We start from the raw sequence: 16,352 nt of genomic DNA on the forward strand, positions 1-16,352 counted from the left end.
GGAAACTAGAAACTTAAAGAAAAATTTAGAAAGGCAAATGAAATTTCTTCTAATCAGTTTGGTCTGGAATAGGTACCAGTTTCCTAGGGCTGTCATGACAAAGCACCCCCAACTGGGTGGCTGAAACATCAGAAACATGTTGTCTCACAGCCTTGAAGTCAGAGGTCTGAAGTCAAGGTGTCGGCAGAGCCAAGCTCCCTCTGGAACATGAGGCAAATCTTTCTTGCCCCATCCTAGCTCCTTTTTTATTTTTTTTCTTTTATTTACTTTCCTTTTTCTTTTTGGCTGGCAATCTTTGGTTTTCTTTGATTTGTTGATGCACCACACTGATCTCCTGTCTTCACATGGTATTCCCCTGTGTGTCTTTTTTTTTAAAGATTTTATTTATTTATTTATTTATTTATTTATTTATAGAGAGGAGAAGAGAGGGAGAGAAACATCAATATTTGGTTGAATTTTGCGTGGCCTGCAACCCAGGCATGTGCCCTGACTGGGAATTGAACCAGTGACCCATTGGTTTGCAGGCCAGCATTCAATCCACTGAGCCACACCAGCCAGGGCCCCCTGTGTGTCCTTATATCATCTGTGTCTGTGTGTGTCTATCTGTCTCTGTGTCCAAATTCCCCCTGAAAGGACCCCAGTTATATTGGATTAGGACTCACCCTAATAGCTTGATTTTAACTTCCTTACACCTGTCAGGACCCTACTTCCAAATAAGATCAGATTGTAAGACACCTTTCTTTGGGGGCACAATTTAACACATAACAGGATATATGAAGGAATTTTTTATATGTGATTAAAAATCAAGCAGTAGGGAGTAAGGCAAGAACTAAGGTACAGCTCATAAACTAGAGGATTTTTGATGTAGTTTTCAGAAAGACTGGTCCCCCCTTTTGAAGAGAAAATGTGGGAAAAGACGAGATCTCCTAACAGTCAAGAATTAATGTGAAGGTGCTGAATTCTATTGCATAATATAATTACAGTATACTAGTATGTATATTGTATACATGTAATATGAATAACATTAAATTATGTTTTAAAAATTTGTATAGTTTTATAGTAATCCTAAAAGTTATTTGAAGTTGGAATTCAGATAAAGTAGGTGCTTTATAGACTAAATAATTGACTATGTGTTAGAACAGAAATTAAAAATGACCGAATTTTTAGGGCCTTACCTCTTCTTTGTCTTTCACCAAGTGAATAACCACTTTGAGCTTTGGTTTACTTATTTGCAAAATAAGGCAGTTTAAAGTTGTAGGTGGTGGCCAATCAAGTTTTCTCCCTGCTTATATAATATGCATTTAGCAGATTTTACATTGCAGTTAAGTTTATTTAAGATCCACAGTTAGTGATTTAAATGTTTAGCTGAATTACAGACAACATTTTATGAGGTAATGATGCAAGTAAGATTGGCCAAGCCTGGGTATCTCACTGGCGAGTTATCTGGGTATAGCCTACATTTATTTTCATTCTTACCATTAGTAAATTGCATCTACTCACCTTTGATTAATATGCTTGCTATAGTAGGAGAGGCAGCTTTACAAACAATAGCAGGCAGATTTACCAAGTACGAGACTAATGTCTAGCTCTTAATACAAGGAACTGAGCAGAACTAATGTTGCTATGTCTCATACTGACAAATGAAATAACCTCCATTTAATTTTGGGTGCCCCCAGACCCATTAAGTTAATTTTTCATCCTTATTCATTACTTAAGTTAAATGCAACAAATAGAATACCTACCACAATGGAGATCTTATACAGCAGTGACAACGGTAACAAAAACAGAACCCTGAAATTAAAAACGGCATTTCTTTGTCCAGTATATCTCAGTAAATTTTATTTCCTTGGAAAAGCAGTTGTGAATAGGATAAAACGTGGATTCTTGTAATATTATAATATTATATGTTTAAGTTATATTATGTATCAGAGATATATAGTAGCATACTGTCGTACATAGCAAAGAAATAAAAATGAAAGAAAGAAAAGTAAAGGGAGGGAAAGAAGTAGAAGACAGAACCTACTCCATGATATCCTAAAGCTGTAGTTGGAATCAGGCACGACCTCGCGGGAACTGCCAGTGGGACTGTGGAAGAAGCAGGGGTCCCCTCTGCCTCTTAGACTTCTACTCTCTACGCTGAATGGGAGAGCAAACCAGAAGAGCTGTCCGGAGCGCCCTGATTTCTTTCTACATTTCCAAGTTTGGGTTTATCAGCTCATCAATGAAGCATAATTACCTTTAGACGTGTTTTATGATGGTGCCACATTTCTTGGACTATTTTGAAACAGATTTCCCTTAAAAATCCCTGTGGTCTTGTGATTCATGTCAGAGTCATTTTGTGAGCCATTTTGGAGTCAGGGATTATGCTTAAATTGTTCTTTGAAATGAGATCAGCAAAAAAACCATTTTTTTTTTATTAGCACTCTTTTTATAGTTGTAGGAATTTTAAAGAGATCTTCTGGGAAAAATAGACTTATTATCTCATTTCTATTATTAAATGGCTTTTAAAAAGCTATGAGGCAGCCCTATTATTAAATTTCAAATCAACTTAGTATCTTTAGCTTGATGAAATTCAACTTGAATTTCACTTCCCTATTATAATGCACACTATGCCATTTTCACAAAGCCAAGGACAATTTTTGAGATATAAAATATCCAAGAAAGAAGACACACAGGTTATATTTTATATGAGAGGAAAAAAAGACCTTTAACATTTTTTTTGCTTACGTTTTCTGTAAAATAAAATGCCAATCCTAGATTTTTACAATTGTCTCATAGTACCAAAAATTGGAAAGCTTTTATTATGCACAGTTCAGGGCTATTCATATCACAAAGATACCTGGTTTAAAGAGAAGGGTAACATGGAGAAAGTTTTTAAATGAGACAAATATTACTACTCAGATTGTTACCTTAGAATTTTAGTTTTTATTGATTATTTTTTGATATACCTGCTCTCTCCTAAAGGAAACAATCAATTGATGTTAATGCTAACTAAATTTAAATGAGTATGTCTGCTCTGGCCAAGAATAAATATGGTATTTTAATTGCATATTATTCTTCATTAACTAAGAAAACTGGAAATAAGTCCCATGGTGCATATAGATCTAGCTACTATTTTTGTAGTAATTAATAACAAGTGAAATTTAAGGATGAAGGGGCCCAAATAGATTCTTGTTTCAATACGGTGATATTGATAACTGGTAATTAGCAAATAACAATTGCAAAATATTAAGATTTCCTGGAGTCTTGTATTGAGATGTAGGAGTACCGTACATATTTTGGAAGTTAACCATTTATCAGATGTAGGGTTTGTAAACATTTTCTCCTATTTTGTATGTTGGTGTTTTGCATTATCATTTGCTTAGCAGAAGCTTTTTAGTTTGATGTAGTCCCACTTGCCTTTTTGTTGTTGTTGTTATTGTTACTTGTGCTTTTAGTGTGATATCTGTGAAATCACTTTTAAGACCAATGTTCTGAAAGATTTTCCCTGTTTTTTTCTAGGAGATTTACCTAAGCATTTACCTTAGGCCAATCTAGGAGATAAGACCTGAGATCTCTAGGAGTCTTAGGGCTTAGGTTGAAGGCTTTAATTCATTTTGAGTTGACTTTTGTCCATGAAGGGTCTAATTTCAACCTTTTGCATGTAGGTAGCTATAAGCTCTCCTCGTTCTTTTACTGAATATGTTTCATGGAGGGATATGTGGTTACCTTATTCCCATGGAGATATGTATATTCCAGATTCCAATTTTGTTTTTCTGGATAGTGAACTTAAACTTTTTATTCTTCAACTAAGAATAGGAATTCCCTATATAATCTGAAGACAAATTAGACAAACTGAATCCAGCCTCAAAATATTTATTTATTTATTTATTAACAATTACTGAATACCTACAACATGCATGACATTTAGACATTCGACTGTCCTTCTAATCTCTGAAATATACAAGGAGAATGGAAGCCTGTGTTTTGGGCAGAGTGACTGACTGCCCAGCCACATCGGAGAAGCCGTCTGCACTGTGGGTACAGGGAGGCCAAGACTGAAGAAGCAGTAGTGAGCCAGACACGAAATGAGGGTGGTTAGAATTAAAGTAAAGAGAGTTCACAGTGATAAATGAGAACACAGTTTGGGGAGCAGAGTTGTTGGCACTGATCACATAAAATGTTAAGGGAAAGAAAGTAATTTTAAATGATCTTGAGATCTTGCTGAATTTTGGTCTGGAAGGCTTACAGGAATGTGGTTGGTGTCTGTACTGGTCCCAGGAACCAGGGAGGAAGGGCAGGTTGAAAGAGTTAGCACAAGTTAAACTTAATAGCTGGCTGACGTTCAGAGATGTTCACAAAGCAGTTAGGAATTGGGTCATCTAATGGTGAAGAGGTCGGAGCTAGCCAGAAATGGAGATTTTATAGACTCTAGTAAAAAGTATAGTGTTAAAATCCTAAAAGGGATGAGTTCATAAATAGAAAATAAAATGGAAATAAGTAAAAGTCAAAACTTAGAATAGGAAAGAGCTTGTTTATAACATTGGAAGTTTGGTACTGTAAATGGATTCAAGAAACATTCACTCCTTCGTTTAGATTTAAAATGAAATAAACAGCTCTTTATTGTGAGTGGAGTGTATTTGAGCAGCTTGCTTCCCTTCCTTTACCTGTCACTTCGAAGTTTCTTGGTTCCTTCCTAGGTGACCAGAACCCTGAGATCAGTGAGGTGGATGAATGAAAAGAAGGTTTCTCCTAGAAAGCAGGTTCGGAAAATACAGAAACTCCACAGAGTCACCAGGAAGCTGACAAAACTTAAGTTCAGGGCCCTTCATGTGCATGGGCCTCTTAAAAGACCTCTCAATGGGCCCTAGCAACATGTTCGTGGTCAAATATGTTTGAAAATTTTGCAAAAGTAAGAAATTTGAACCTCCATCAATTAAGAATTATCTCTTTCTATTCAGGTTCATTCTACTCTTCTTGCTGGGTAGGTTGGAGAGACAACAAATGTTTTGGATCCAGTGAATCTACAGGGTTTTTTTGTTTGTTTGTTTGTTTTTAAATAATTGAGTTAAGAATGCATTTTGTTTGGGCTTAATGGGACATAGACATACAGTTTTTGGTTAGTTCTGTGTATAGTTGGACTTTCTGGTCAGCCGGGTTTTAGCAGGAACTCAGCGTGTCTCATTGCGGTGTCATGAGGACTTCCCTTTTTGTGTTTGGTTTACATTAGCATAGGAGCGGAGTGTGTTCAGGGGATGGGGTCTCAGCATCACTTTCTTCTTCAGATTGAAAAGTTATGAATAAATAAGCAGACGTTCAAATATCACCTTTCTTTGCTTAATTGATGGTATTCATATGGAAACAATAATCATAGATAATATTTACTGAATGCTTATCACTTTTAACTACTTTCAACTCCATTTTCTAGCTGAGGCACCTCAGACTTAGTGAGGTTAAATAGTTGTCCCAATGCCACACCACCTCCACGTGGCAGAGCTGGGATCCAGAGCCATGGACCAGGGTAACTGTCAGCCACTTAGACCACTGGCTCTCCATCCTTGAGGCAGAGGTTTGAAGACCTTGGGTGCAAGGTCTTGGGGACTTTAGACAAAGCAGAGGACTTCTCAAGGCCCTCAGATTCTGGGCAGATACACAAAGGCAGACTACAAATCAGAGCTGGCAACTTTGGGGTGATCTCATGATCGTCGGAGAGAGCTCAGTTTTCCCCTTTCCAGTAAGTAAAACGGAGGCAGTTGTAAAATTTGTATATATTCTCGGATACCTGAAACCCTTTTCTTAGGCCTGTGTTAAAATTCCCTGGACAAAAAATTATTTATATTTCACAGAAGCCTAATATTCTGTTATTTTAAGATAACCTGACTTTTACTTTATTAGCGACTCTTTAAAAGGGTAAGAGATTACCACTCCAGGAATTAAGTGACTGTTCAGTATTTGCCTTACTGATGAATTGATTTGGGTTGTATTCTGTTTATTTATTTATTTATTTATTTATTTATTTGGTGACCTTGAGTTTTGAAGACATTTTTTAGTAAGAAAAATATTACAGGTGCATTTAGGTTGAACCACTACGGAAAAGTCATGGTGTTTACCTGAAGCTAATAAAATAATTTATGTTTTCCCTGTAAATGAGATCTGAAAAACAGCCAATGTGTCAATACTAAAATCAATTTGAAAAGGATCTACTATGAAATTAGGTTTCTCAATAAAATGCAGTTTAACAAGAGGGCATTCACTCTTGTCTTCCTTCTTATGGGGATACTTTTCATTAGAATGTAAAAGTGATGGCATGTTTTGAAGCCTAAAACTTAATATGCATGAAACTTGATGGCTTTCAAGATCAAAGGATTGAGGTTCAATTTAAATGTATGGATATTTTGTTAAAAAAACAAAGTATCTTGCTGGAAAATAGATCAAGAGACATTTTGTGTATTCTTTCTATGTCACCTAAGGAAATTGCAAAAGCATGCATTAAAATTGAATAAGATTTAGTATACACAGGCAGAAACCACTCTATATAGATTTTTTAAAAATGCACTAGTACTGTTCTGGCCTTGAACCAAAATGCTTCTTTTCTCTGTAAATTTCAGTTGAGAGATTCATTATTGTTGAATTTCAATATGATTGCAAGTTAAATGATGCAAAACTCAATAAAGTAAAATACACAAAAGGCCAATTAGCATGTTATCTCAGTAAGTATACAGAAGAATGAGGGAACATACTGTTCTACACAGGAGCATATAATTAAGATGTAGTCATAAATCAAGGAAATATTGTAACTTGTTTAGGTGCACAGGTGCCTTTTAGAAAGATGGATTAGCTCCTCTTGCCCCTTTGCGATGCGAATTCTTAGTTATTCCTGCAAAATTAAACAGAATAACGCCTCAAACTTCTGACAGTATGTTCCCATGCAAACAGCATGCCGGAAGGAAATGTTTGCAAAGTGTCCACCTTCTTGTCCGTTCCTGTTCCAGATGCTCTCTACGATGTTATCACGGTGGGAGCCCCCGCTGCCCATTTTCAGGGATTTAAGAATGGTGGTCTTCGGAAACTACTCCACAGATTTGAAACGGAGAGAAGAAAGTAAGTAATGACAAGATGCATTAATGATGTTACCCTCCCTTTGGGGAAGTTTATACACATGTGTAGAATAAAGAAGCTTGGTCCATCACAATGAACAGTTCTTATATCTCAACCTATTTAGTAACTTAAAGTTGTTGGATTTCCAGAACAAAACTGCTGGAGCAGAAATTAAATTAGAATAAATGAAATGCCTGAATGTGTGGCTTATTGAGTAGTGCTCTGCTGGCAGAAAGTTTTTCTGTAAACGAAGCAACTAAAAATAGTATTCTAGGATCAACTATGGCTCATTCAATGGAATGATGTTCAGGTAGAGATTTAGCTGAAAATGTAGTCTAATGCAACTGTAAAGCCAGATGCTAAATGCAGAGCATGGGTCCTAACTTCTGACTCCTACACGTCTGGTGATTTCCATTGTGGTCTGAGGGAAAACACATAAACTGCCCTGTCATTTAATTGTGCCATTTGAAAAAAGAGACATCAGTAGAGAACACTATCAGTTAAATAATGAGATTAAAAGAGAAAATATTCAATTCCTTAGGGAAAAGACATGGCACAAAACCCAAAGTATTATTACTGGTGTTTATAATATACACTGTCGATTTTTGTTTCTTTGGCTACTTTAAAACATTGCATCAGTAGTTTATGAAGTTTATCTTATTGTGTTCCCTAGCTATGACTGTACTTATGTAAACCATAAAGAGTATTACCCAGATATGAACGGTAACCTTTTCTTTTTTCAAGTAGTCACTCCTCTTAGATTATGAACCTGAATTTTGAAAGTTACGGGGAAATAGTATCTGTTATCACACTTGGTTTAATGATAGTATTTGGAAAATCTACTGAAGTGGCAAAACCAGAACCTTCTTTTCTTAAGTTTTATCACATTTATCACATAACACATTTGTTATTAGGTATGCAGTGTTCATATTTCTTTAGGGTTTTGTTTTTGTTTTTGGTGAGGAAGGTACATAGTTCAGTGAAATTGTATTACAGGTGTGGATGAGAGCAATCATCACAAAGAACTGTTCTATTACCACAAAGAAACTCCTTCAGGTGTCCCTTCTGCTGCAGAAACTAGTTCTGTCATCTTATTATTGTACCAGGGAGAGGGAGGCAGCGTTCCAGCCAGGGGTTTGCAGGTGGGGCAGGAAGAGAAGCCCCTTGTTTTTAATTCATGGGGGTTGGAAGTCAGGTCAGTCACAGGCCCCATGGGGAAAGGGATGCCATCTCTTTAGTAAAATAGGAATAGGAGTGGAATATGGTTTCTGCCCATGGTTTCCACTGAGAATGACGATTGTCATTGACCCCCTGCTCTACCATCCTTCAAATGGAGGGGGAGAGACACTGCTATTTTTGTGATATTCACCCCCTAGAATAGACAGATATGGTTAAAAGTGTCCTTTGTCTTGAGCCACCCTTTTACTTGTCCTTTGGTTTTTCTTGGGTTCTATTTTTAGGTGGTATTGTGTTGCACTGGGAACTTCTCTAATACCCTTGGGATGTATAGTAGACAAAATAAAAATGAAAAAGTAAACCTATAGTCTTATCTCATGTCATTCCCTCGATCCTGAGGCTCCCAGCCAATCCTCCTTTGCTCTTAGAGTTTTCTGGTAAATGACTTCGATGTTTTGACTTGCGTATTTTTTGTGATTGGCAGGAGGAATAAAATAGATTGTATTTACTCCATCTTGTATGGAACTGGGCATCTCTACTTCGAAAATAATTTATTTGTTTTTCTCAATCCAATTTTAAAGTGCATATCATAATTAGAGGACTCAAAACTGTCCACAGGTTGACTTGAACATATAGAGTGTCAGTATGTGAAACATGGAACCTCACCATATAATTTCATTGAATATCACTGTATGCTACTGGCAAAGACATATACTGAGTTGTGTGGTTAGACTCTGAATAATATATTTTGTTTTAAATATTTTCATGAATGTGTGAATTCTTCAATATTCTTCACTTCTTACTGGCGTGTTCACATACATACAAACACACACACAGCTGTCACATTAAATTTAAAATGAGAGAGAAATGTGTCCAATACTTATAAACATTGACTCGCTTTAGGTTTTTTATGTATTATATATCCTATTGCTTTATTGATAAATACAATGACATTTTTTTAAAAAGTAAAACAAATAACCTGGGGTAGACCTTAAAAGTACTCTTCACAGGGCAGCGGTGTGGGACGAAGGCGGCTCGCGGAGGCCCTGCGCAAATGAGTGTGGCATCAGCCCGCCCACCCCGGAGGGAGCTGTCCTGAGGCGGCGTTAGGCCTAAAGAGATATCTCCCAGTGCAAGTTATTTTTCTGCAGGTTTTTGTCAGCCACAAATATTGCATTTGTTAGCCAGGAGCAATAATGAAGAGGAAGTAAATGTGGGGATATGAAATGAGTAAGTTAGATTTCCACATTGATATGTGGTAGTACAGAAAATTATATTCAGTGAAGACAATTTTCTTTGCCTTTTTTTTTTTGATACCCACCCCCCCAAAAAATAGTCAAGTCTTCTAGTCCAGTATTTTTTTTGGTGGGGGGAACTACCACAGCCATTGTATTTCTTCACCTTCATTTATTTTTTCTCCACTAAGCCCATGAAATATTGTCACGTGAACACAGTAGTTTATGTGCTGATCCCTCAGTGACCTATTATATGATGAATACATTAACCAGATAATGAAAAGGATCCACAGGGTGCTTAGTATATATGCATTCTGTAGATCAAGTTCAGCGGTCACTGGAATTCACCTGTGAATCAGGATAGTTTCTGATTTAAAGTGCTGAAAATTCCCGTGAGAAATAGAGTTTTACAAATAATGGTAATACAGCAGATCAATAGAGACAGCAGGGATGTTTCAACCTTGGCCCCACAATAGAATCACCTTTGGGGCTTTAAAAGCATTTCATGTATGCTATGATACCACCCAGGGCAAGTCCTGGGGATGGAATCCAGTGGAGGTGTGTTGGAAAAGCTTCCCACTTGAGTCTAATGTGTAGCTAGGGCTAGGAACCACTAATGTGTAGATATAAGTCAATGGTTCTGGGAGAAGATAAGTGAAGGGTATGGAGAATAGAAAGAGGAATAGCAGATGAGATGAACTTGAGAAATGTACCAAACCTCAGTTGGCATGTATCAGAAGCAAAGAAAATCTATGTGAGGGAGTTATTTGTTGAAATGCAGAAAAGTATTACAATGTGCTCACTAGAAATTTTTGTTTCATGAATCCCAAGCTCATTAAACAGTTGCAAAATGGAATGAAAAATGAGAGGAAAGCTGTAAGAATTTTGATCTTGGAATATTTGGACCAAATAACATCCAAACAAATAAAATTCAGCATGTTACAGAGGTTTTCGTGCTATAAACATAAGATTTTCCTAGAACCCAAATCCTAAGCACACATATATTTTATTTAAAGACCAGGTTGTTTGTAACCCATGCATTCACCTGTCACATCAGACATCTCAGTAGTCCTGGAGGCAGTGATTTACCACTTGTTTTCTTGCTTTGATCATTTCTGATTTCAGCAGGAACTTCAGATTCAGCCACAATTCTCACTGAGTAAGACCGTGACCTGAAGGCAGAGTTCTTTCATTAAGTTGCAAAGATACCTCATGAAAACCAAGAGCTTTTCTAAAGAAAAAAAAATCCACTGAGGGACAGTGGTAACTTCTTTTTGAGAATATTAATTCCCTATGATCTGCCTGTTCATTTGGAATAGACTCAGAACTAACTCCCTGCAGAGATCCTAATGTCATGCGCCTACCTTGAATATCTACCCTGGCTTTTCCACCCATCTGCCATCTGTTGCCGATGGCCGGAATCAACCTATATTACCCAACAATTTCAAATGGAAGAAAGAAAGTAATCATTTAGAAAAGTCATAAGGAAAATGAACTAAAGATTTTACTAATAGAAATATTGCAGGTCCTCCTTGAACCTACAACAACTTGAGTCTATACTAGAATCGGGGGGAATTTTCTGATGGAAAGTGAAACAATGATACAAAGAGTTAAACAAACCAGTCTTACCTTTCATGAGATCAATGGCTACCCCATCGCATGGTAAAAACTCTGAGGAACATTTTCCTTACTACTGCAAGGAGAACTGCAAGTAGTTCAATCTCTATTATAAATGGAAGTCTTCTTAAATAAAAGGGAAAATACCGCACCAAGGAGCTCTCTGTAGCCTCAGGTGTCACCAGCATCCAATAAACCCAAAATGAGACACCTGGATGCAAAATCTTTGAAATATATTCTGATAGAATCACTAACCACTGCTTAATGTAGGGGAAACAAAACAAATGAACCTCTTTTGTTAGTGGTGTAGAGCTGAGGCCCCTAAACAGAACTGTAGAAGAGTTTTTCCAGCGCTTCCCTTTTAGACTCTCTCCAGGAACATGTGAGCAGACTAGGCAGTTGTTATCAAAGCATTTGCTTGAAAACTCCTCCAGCCTGATATCCTGTTGGAAACTTGGCAGAGTTGTTTCGTCTGACATTGTGTCATACATCTTTGAAGTAGAAATATTTCTATTTTTCAGTAATGTATTTTTAATAAATGCTTTCTATTGATAATTTTCCAATTTTGCAAATATATTTATTGGAAAATGTAAAACAGCCAAAAGAAAGAGAATAAAATCATCCATATTCTTCCTTCTCAACAGTGCATCTACTGGCATTGCATGGGAGGCCTCTTTTCTAGTTTGTTTTTCCACTTATATCTATGTGGGGTTTTTTTGTTATAAATTCAAAAATTCCAAATGGCTTAAAATGACTAATTCTTCAAAATATACAGGGTTGGGTAAAAGTAGGTTTACAGTTATTTGTGTGGAAAATAAGAATTAACAAATAATAATATAAGAATAAACTCTTATGTTTTGGGTACTCACCACTGTAAACGTACTTTTGCCCCACCCTCTCTAAACCGAATGCTCTCCATTTAAAAACATGCGTTTGCAGTTTGGGAGTCATGCCCAAAACACCAAAACTTGTCCACAACAATTCAGTCTTATAGGTTGTAGCTAAAATTCATGTCCTATTCACTTTCAAATACATTTTCTTTTCTTCAAAAAACACTTTATATCACCCCCAAAAAGTATGACACAGGCCCAATGTAAATAAGAATAAGTATGAATAAAATCCTAGCCTTTCCTTTCTTTTTTCTTTTGAACTGTGTCTGGTAGCTGAAAATTACATCATTTTCAAGGAGATGGAAATTTAAAGGTTTGTGTAGATTATAGTTTGATTTCTTAGGGGTATATTCTTTTCTTTCTATGAGTCAGTGCCTCCTCAGCCACTCCCAGCCCTCAGTTCAGTTCATATTTGAGCCAATACGCAGCTATATCTGCCAGTACTGTGTAGTAGGCTGGTATTCTCCACGTGCACGTCGCTGTATGCAGCTCCCTGTATACAACATCGGATCCTCAAGAATAAGTGGGTTTTATCTCAAATATCTATAACCTGGAGAAGGAAGAGAATAACATTTTTAAGTGGAATAGTCGTGTTGAGACTCGGGCGTACTGCGCTAATGAAATGATGGGGCTCTGAAAGCATTGAACTGACTGTGAGGCAAAGGAATGGAAGGATTTTTGCAGAGTTGCATAGGATCCTAAATGAATTTGTAATGCGGCTTTCTCCTTCCTCTCATTTTAACTGTACAAATAAAATGTGCTTGTAGCACACAAATTCAAAGAATAAAGAAGCATGTGAAGTGAAAAACTTACCTTTTCATGCTCTCTTCCCAGAATAAACCAATTGGAGCGGTTCAATGCATTTCTCTATGCAGTTTCTTCTAGAAACCCAGCTATGTGAGTTTTCAGTGGTTAGGACTCAAGTTCACAAAACTTAGGTCATGGGAAGGTAATGTTGTTGACTTTTCTATAATTCAGTTTAATTTTTCTGGCTCCCAATCTGGGGCGGAGCAGAAACTTTCATTACAGACAATAAATAGACTCCACTTTCTACACGAACTAAATCCTGGCTTGAACATAGATAGGCTTTGTGACATCAATCAAATTACCTCCACTTTCTGTACCTTTGTTTTCTCATTTGTAGCATAAAAATAACATTTCTTAGCTTATAGGGTTGTTCTGAAAATTTGATGACTTCACATACAGCAAAACATTTATAATGCTACCTAGCACATAATAAGGGTTTAATAATTTTAGCTATTATATATTCAAAAGACATTAACAAGTATATTTTCACTAAAAATGTTTTAAGAATGTCTCATTTCAATACATACAGATCTCATTTTTTCTAAAGCTAAGTAGGATTGTATTGATTGAATGTAGAATAATTATCTGACCAATACAAACAATATTGACACCATTTTGAATTTTTGTCATAACCACTGTGTTTGTATGATACTGTCTTATTCTCAAAATTTCTCTCAAAATTTGTGAGGGTTTCTTTTATATAAATTCTTAAAAGTGGAATTTCTTAGGTGAGGTTGTTAAATTTTATAGATGCTGCCATATTATCCTTTTCCCCAAAAATGTTGTATCTATGTGCATGAAATGCATACTTGCCATGTCTTCTTGAGCACAGTGCTTTAGACAGAGTCTCTGTGATAAGCCCAGGCATGGCTCATGAGGTCCAGACATTCATTTACAGCCACCTAGCAAATAGGCTCTCATTAATTGTGCCGTTTAAGCACTTCCAAGTCAACAGAAGGACTCCTCATTTACCCCTTACCTTCAGACTTCTCTTGAGGATTCCTTTTATTAATAAAAGTCACCAGCATGCACCCAGATGTTCAACTTAGACACTAGCAATTTTTGATTACTTTTCTTCCCTTGCTTCCACTCACCCCAACCCCCACCCCCAGCAAAAAAAAAATCAGTTCCATCAGTTCTACCTTCTCATTTCTCAGGAAGTCATTCTCTTCAATATTGAATTATGGCTTAGGATAAACCCAACTCATAGAATCATTGTCTTTTCAGTGTCTGCCCTCTTTTCTCACCTTGATTGGAGTAATATTTATGAAAGGCAAATACAATCTAGTCACTTCCTGATTTGAACATTTCTTAGCTGCCCTTCACCTGGTATAAAGTTTAAGGTGCACAATACATTCAGGGGTGCCCCGGCCCTGCTTTCGTCTCCAGCTTCCTCTCACACTGCCCTCCCTCGTGAGCCACACAGAGCTTCCTCACTCTCCGTTCTGCCTGCGAACCATCTCTGGCTCCTCGGCTAGACCTCGTCTGCTTTCTAATTGTCTGCCTTCCCCTCTGGATTGTGTGTACCGTGAGGGGCGGGGCTGTCAGCCTGGTGTACCCAGGAGCTAATCTGATAAGTGTTTGTTGAACAAATACAAGGGAGTGAATGAAAGAAGTGAAAAAATTGCTTGTCCTAGGAATATCTCTTCTCTGCCTGAAGAGATCGATGTGACTGAACTTTGTGGCAAGCATAGGGAATGACTGTAGAATTAGGAAATGGAAACATAGAGGCATCCGAGGAAAATGTAGGGTTTAAGAGCAGCCATTCGTCAAGTACTAGAATGTTAGTCTTCGCTTGCACCTCAGGAGGAAGGGAAAAATATACTTTTATGTGTTCTGAAAGGAGAAAGGTGATAATTTCTATAAAAATAACCAACCTCAAATTTGATTTGGTATTAGTAATACAATGGCGACTTTAACATTTTAAAGTTGATAACGCTGTTCCAATCACCTCCCCAACAGCTTGTAAAACAAATTATGATCTGAGCTTAGGCAAGAAGCATTGTGTATGGTGTGACTGTTCAGAATTCATAGAAACAAAATCTTTCCTTTAAAGAAAATGACTTTAATTATAAATGAAAATAGTCGGCTAAATGACCTAGACTCTATAGTGATAATAAATTTAGTGACGAGAACAGCGTATGAACACAAAGTATGTAATCAATCTTACCTGTGGAATTTCAGACACCACTGAGCTCACTCTTCAGTTTCCTTATATGCACCATAGCTGTAACTGATTTCTTTTGACATCAATTACATTTTAGAAAGAGTGGTTAAAATCTTGAGATTTTTGAGGGAAAACTTATGAAGTATATCATCACTATTTCCAGGTAGATAATTTAGATAATTTGACTTTACAAATGTATTAATCTCACACAGTGAATAAAATATGACTTATGATTTTATCTCAGAAGAGAAAGTTAATCAGTAAGAAGATGAGAACCTAAAAGATAAAATGCAAAATCTAATAAACAAATTTCAGAAAGAAACCTTTTTCCCTGCTTACTTAAAAACCTAAATATGCATAGGTACAGTGGTTTGAGAACTTATTTCCTGTAAACCAGGAATTGCATTTCTCCCTCACCTTCTACTAGAAAATATTTTAAACCATGACAGAGTTATGTCACCTCAACTAGTATGCCCTTAATCCAAGGAAGAATGCTGTACTCAGTTTAAACACTGAGTGATTGCCAGACTATTTTTAAAGCTATTAGCTTAGACATTTAATATCCATCATTCTAAAGACAGCAAACAGCCGGAAAAGAGTCATCTACAAATAAATGTTCAGAAAATTTAAGAATACTGTATTTTTTTAGAGTGTAGATGCTAACAATAGAGCATCGCATTCTTTGCAAGAGTATAGTAAAGGCACTAACTTTTAAAAAAATGCGCCTATGGGATCTATGTCATGGAAAAAAAACATACAATTGTATTGTTGTAACATGAGAAAAAAATGGTGTTGTGGCAAAATCTTTGTTCAATGGGAACGTGCCTGAACAATGACAGTGTCCTCTTTCCTGTCATGAGGCTGGGGTTAGTGAGTGCGGATGGCAGTGAACCTGTGGAGGAGAAAGATGGCTTGGCCTAGGGGGGTGTCAGCACAGGGGACCGAAGGAGACGGGTTAAGAGATATTTAGGAGGGCATGGCAATGGTTTGGACTGTGCGCATGTTTGGAGTGGGAGGTAAAAATCCAGAGGTATCAAGACTCCCAGCCGGGATCTGTGCAGTGCAGCTGTGCGTGGCGGTGCCGCTCACCACGCCTGGGCTCAGAAACCCCAGGAGGACAGAGCAGCTGGGAGAGAAATGAGCAGAAAGAGGAGGAGAGAGAGAGGGAGGCTCCAAGGAGCCCAATCTGAAGGACCCTTGTTTGCTATACCTAGGCCTCGTAGCTCATCCTATAGGCTATGGGGACTCGTTGACAGGTTTTTGTCTGAGGATTAGCATAATAAGGTTCTCATTTTTTAAAAGAAGATTTTATTTATTTATTTTTAGAGACAAGGGAAGAGAGGGAGAAAGAGGGGGAGAGAAACATTGATGGGCTGCCTCCTG

The 16,352-nt window shown here is 37.1% G+C and overlaps 1 protein-coding gene across 6 annotated transcripts in view; it reads left to right on the forward strand.

Annotated features, from left to right (window-relative positions):
- The window catches only part of INPP4B (inositol polyphosphate-4-phosphatase type II B), a 544,323-nt gene that overhangs the window by 428,473 nt on the left and 99,498 nt on the right, over positions 1-16,352 (forward strand). For all 6 annotated transcript variants that reach the window (XM_054562864.1, XM_054562878.1, XM_054562860.1 and 3 more), the window contains one exon: positions 6,972-7,080. In XM_054562864.1, the coding sequence (XP_054418839.1) occupies positions 6,972-7,080 (109 nt within the window). The remainder of the gene's footprint in view (positions 1-6,971; positions 7,081-16,352) is intronic.

The sequence above is a fragment of the Pteronotus mesoamericanus genome, unplaced genomic scaffold (genome assembly GCF_021234165.1).
Source record: "Pteronotus mesoamericanus isolate MK-2021 breed Mesoamerican mustached bat unplaced genomic scaffold, CSHL_Meso_final contig_163, whole genome shotgun sequence".
Taxonomy (NCBI): Eukaryota; Metazoa; Chordata; class Mammalia; order Chiroptera; family Mormoopidae; genus Pteronotus; species Pteronotus mesoamericanus.